General features: G+C 32.6%; 1 protein-coding gene across 1 annotated transcript; it reads right to left on the bottom strand.

The window, feature by feature from the left end:
- Positions 1-753: 753 nt before the first annotated feature.
- Positions 754-3,587, bottom strand: cd28 (CD28 molecule). Its single transcript, XM_083538083.1, has 4 exons — positions 2,870-3,587; positions 2,436-2,780; positions 1,371-1,510; positions 754-1,099 (listed from the first exon to the last, which is right to left on the bottom strand). Exons 1-4 carry the CDS (start codon positions 2,916-2,918, stop codon positions 1,013-1,015), a joined length of 621 nt encoding a protein of 206 aa, XP_083394209.1. The 5' UTR covers positions 2,919-3,587; the 3' UTR covers positions 754-1,012.
- Positions 3,588-5,236: the final 1,649 nt, after the last annotated feature.

The following is a 5,236-nucleotide window of genomic DNA, read 5'->3' as shown; positions in this document are numbered from 1 at the left end:
TTTATATGCTGTTAAATATACTACAAAATGTGTCCAAGTAGCTAAAAAAAAAAAAAACCCTTAATTAATATCTATAAAGCTGGAATGTAAAGGGGTAAACAATCGCTAGTAATAAGAAGGTTAATTAGTAACAAAGTGATGTTAGACTTTTGACCAAAATCCTGTTGTAATGGGTAATGCTATATTTTATCAGTGTATAGTTCAGTTTTAATGTATATTATTTGCAGTTTCTTTTTAAATTAAGCTTAGTTTTTTTTTTTTTTTTTTAAATCATGATTAGACATCAGATTAATTCATTAATAGGTATCTGGTCTCTGAAACTTGCTTTAAATTTAAAACATCCTTGATTACCCATACTGCTGCTACTGCTCGTATTAGTATTCATTATGTTGCTTTGTTAGATGATTTACGCTGTAGGTGTCCCTAATGTGTTGTTACTACATGTAAATTAAACATTCATAGTGCTTATTGTGAATCATACATAATGAAAATGATTAGGTATGTGTCACATAAATGTTTGAGGTAACTACTATTTTCCTTTGCTGACATGATCTGACACGCATTACTAAGGTGAAATTCTCCTTACCGTTACAGAGACACTGCACTCAACTGAATGCAATAACCACATAGAAAAATAGATTGGTGCTACTAGTCTGAGTCAATTCTTCTTCAAATACACCCATCCTGTATTCGAAAGTCATTTCTGATGTAATAAATACTTATGGTGGTTAATTCTTACAGGAAACTGAGACATTTTTATTTTTTGTACAGAGTTTAATTCACTGAGAGGCAGTAATTCAACATTGGGTACACTTCCATAGGAAACATGTAATGTTTCTTTTCCAGTGAAAATTAGAAAGAAATTGCACAGGAAGCTTTGCAAAAAGCTGACTTTTTTATCTACCTTCAGATAAAACAAGATATATTTGTCATTTATTACTATAATAATATAATATTATAAATCTTTGGTAATGCAAACTCAGATGAATATCACTGATAAGTTTTGTACATATCACCAAAAGTTCCTGTAATCGCCTTTCTGTGAAAGTGTTTGTGTCATGTGATTGGGTTTCCGTCGTGTCAGGATCATTTTCATCACCTGGGCATGAAAAAAAACAACATTTGATTGGCATTTGTTAAAATGCAAAAGTTATACTGGAAACCTAAATTAAACAAACTGTAATGCTTTCCAAATTTCTTTCCTTTTCATGTAGAAAATCTCAAACACTTACAGCAGTTTGTATTAATATATTATTATTATTATTATTATTATTATTATTAGTAGTAGTAGTAGTAGTAGTAGTAGTGTTGTAGTAGTAGTAGTAATCTTAGTAGTCTACAGATTGTAGACTGTACTTTATAGTCTGTACCTGTAGAATGAGGGTGATGGTGGTGGTTATGAGAATAGCAAAGAGCAGAATGTTGGGAAATGCGAGGGTTTGGTTATATGTGATCTCGGGGGTTTCCATAATCCTAGCTTGAGTGTGTTCAGGGGGGCAGTCTGGTCTGTCTGAAGAGGAAAAATATAACATTATTCAGTATAACAAATGCATTTGAATTCAGTAAAGACATTTGAAGATGGTTTTATTGTTCTTTTACAAATGGAAAAAGTTTCAAAGCAAAATACTTCAATTCATAGATCAAAGTTCCTATCAAAGCATCCACGGAGTTACTGACGTCAACGAGAAACATTATTTTTGTGGTGTTTTGAATCCAAATGTGGGTTGGGGAGGCCCCGTTTCCACTGAATAAACCACAACATTAAGTAGAGACATTATGAATGGTCTAAGAACTCTGGCTCCCTCTAGTTTTCTGACAAGGTGTCTTTCTTTCTCTTTTTAAAGACTTAACAGTACATTTACTCCGATGTTGTTGTGTTGTGTAGAACACTTACTCTGACCAGTGGGTCAGTTGTGTTTGCTTTTAATAAACATATTTAAAAATAATTGTAAAAAATATATCTATGAACATTTTGAATAATCTGTGTCAGTTAAAAATGTTCAGTAGTAAATTACTACTCAAACATTGTCACTTTCATGTCTAGCTGCTAGACAGTGCTAACACTTGTGCAGTAAAGGTGGGTTTACAGTGAGGGTAAATATAAGGTAAGTATACAGTAAGTGTGTACTGACATTCAGTATTAAAGACTATTGTAAATCAAGCTCCACTCTTCTGTCCATATGATGTTTCACTGATTTAAATATCTGTAATATCTATAATTTTTTTTTTCTCCAAAAATGCAATATAATTCAGAATCTAATTGCAGGTGGTCTTCACACATTATGTTTATAAAATATGGTAAAGGTCCAGGTATAAATAAATTTTGCAATTACATACATCTAAGGCATGTAAGCAGGTAAATGGGAGGGCAAACATAAATATACAGTGGAATTAATTAAGAGAACGCGAATTCTAAATTCTGGAACATCTCTTACCTGGTATGTAGATCAGCGTGCCATTCCCATACCTGCTGATGTATGGTGGTGGGAAGATGACATCTATTTGGCATCGATAGAGGTCAGTATCCTCCCCTCTCAAGCCAAAGATGGTCAGGTCCACTCTTTCTTTGTTTACAATACCTCTGCAGTAGATTCTACCATTTGTTTCTATGTGAGGGTTTGAGGTGTTGACATAGGCACTGCAGATCCTTTTTTCTCCATGCATTCCCTTATATACAGTCACTTGCATTTCTTCTGGCTGTAATTTTGCTTTAACTGTGCAATATATAGACACTTGCCCCTCTTCTCCCAGTGCATAGTATGGCTGAGACACACTAAAAGCTGGTGGGACAGAGGAAGAAAAAAGTATTAGTAAACTGTTTAATATTTCAAATAAAATACCATAGTGAGTTAAAATGCAGGGTACTCACCATGTCCCAGTGGGAAACCCACGATCAGTATAATAACGCAGACAAACATTGTGTAACACTGGGGGCATTTCTCGTTCTCTTTTTATGTGAAATCTTCAAACTATTATGGAAACCCTGGTGACATCACAGCTATGGCAGGAAAACCTCAAGCTGACGGTAACTGCCCGTTGTTAGTACTAATTTTTACATATGCATGATGCAAGCTTGCAGGGAAACTGACGGAAAATCGTTGAACGTGCAATTGCAAAAAAGCAACAAATCAGCAAAATGAACAATCCGAACCAGAGTTTTAACGAACCATTTTGAGCTGACCTCAAAATGAAACTCTGATAGGCAAGAATGGAAACGGTAATGTGGTATTTCTGTGAAATAGTTGTGCTAAATCATGAAATTTCAAATTCACATGTGATAGGCACTCAAAAAAAATTCAGTTCATATTTGATGAGAACTTATGCTGAGTTGCAAAAAAGGTTTACCCGCTGTTTTTCAGAACATTATTTTGATGGAATAAATTTACATCCGATCCATCTGACGTGTATTTGTATTATATTATTAGAAGTACTGAAGTCATAGCAAGTGAAAATGTCTATATTTCTATTCTAATAATACTAATTTTAATAAGATAATGATAAGGGTCATGATTATTATTAGTGCATTACAAAGCCTATTATGTGCAGTTTTGCTTATTTAAATAAATTAGCAATGTAATTAGAGTAATTTGTAAAAAAAAATCTACTATTTAGCAAAAAATAATGGTTAAAAAATCTACAGAACATCAATTGCATTTTAGTCAAACAGCCATGAACTTCATATTTATGCAGTTCAACAATAAAGTCAAATAATTATACCTATAAATTGGACAGATGTCATAATGTTTAACTCTTTTCTTTTGTGTGATTTGTGAACAATAGCAATAATGATGGGAAACTGTGTTTAACAGAAAAAGGGTCATCATGTACTATATTGTCCCCTCAATATTGTTTGCCACCAAAATAAATATTTTTCTGACTTTGACATAGTAATGGATATAACTCACAACACTAGCAGAGAGATATGTTTTTGCTTGGAAACATCTGCCAGAAAACAAATGCCTATACAGCATGCATAATTTGTAGTATTGTAGTATTGATTGGATAAAAGTTCTACTTATGATAGAATGAAAATAATGGTTTCAATAATATTTAATAAACACAATCATGCAAATTCACACCCTTTGCTTTATTGAACATTTTTTTTATTTTATTGAAATCATTATTTTATTGTTCCTATTCACAAAGTATTTTAATAACTTAAGCATGGATTCGACATTATACTTAGATGATCAGGACAATTCTTTATGATGGTGACTGAATGTAGTCACTTGGTCAGTTGTAGGTGAATTGTTATGGTCAGTGGAAAGGTGGCAACTGGAGCTGATGCTGAACTTATTTGATTCTTGAGAATTCTCTTGACCTTGTGTTGACGTAATCATTCTGGAACGTATCTTGATGCTTGAGTTTCCACTGGTTAAGAAACAGACATGTTATTAGTTTTTTTTGTAACATTGCCATATGATGTTCAAGATTGACCACCTCACTGCAAAAATGATAATGTAGCAAATAAAAATAGTTACAAAATAGTTACATGCATGCAGTTTTTCTTATTATTGGGTGACAATAAAACAAATCCACAATTATTAAATCCATCTAAATCTTTTTTTTTAACTAATATCAAGCTTGAAACATTATTTTGTATATTAGGAGATTTTTTTTTTATATAATTCTTAAGCAAAATGATCTTCCAGCAAAATAAAAAAATCGGAAATTTGGAATTTGTTTGATTCTACTGCAAAAACAATATTTGTCTAATTGAATATAAGATCTAATAATATGAAATATTACATTAGTTGCCTATGTTCAAGATGTTTCATTTGCTATTTGCTTTTCTCAGTGCTCTCTTGTAGATCTAAACTGAAACATATAAACTGAAAACCTTTGGATTTGTTTTGTATAATAAATTTGATCATATAGATACTTACTGCAAAGGAGCAGCTGACAATTGTGGTGATAAAGTTATACAAAGCTAGTAATCCACAGCCTGCAAAAAACAATAGCCAAAACACTGGCCGTCCCTCATGAGGACCGGATTGAAGCCCTGGCTCTAAAGAATAACAAGATAAAAATTTAAAGGCTAAATGCATTTATACATATGCTAATGTTGCTAATGGATTTTGCTTGTAACTGAAAATGCAGTACCTGTAACAAGAAGAAAAGTGCGGATTGTTTTGGCAGTATCTCCATGTGCAACTGTGCAGTTGTACAAGCCTGTGTCATTGACTTGAAGCATGTTTATCACATAATCTACAGTGTTATTCCTAACATGGACACT

The sequence above is a fragment of the Silurus aristotelis genome, assembly GCF_946808225.1.
Source record: "Silurus aristotelis genome assembly, chromosome: 3".
NCBI classification, from domain to species: domain Eukaryota; kingdom Metazoa; phylum Chordata; class Actinopteri; order Siluriformes; family Siluridae; genus Silurus; species Silurus aristotelis.
This window is presented reverse-complemented; position numbering and strand designations above follow the sequence as displayed.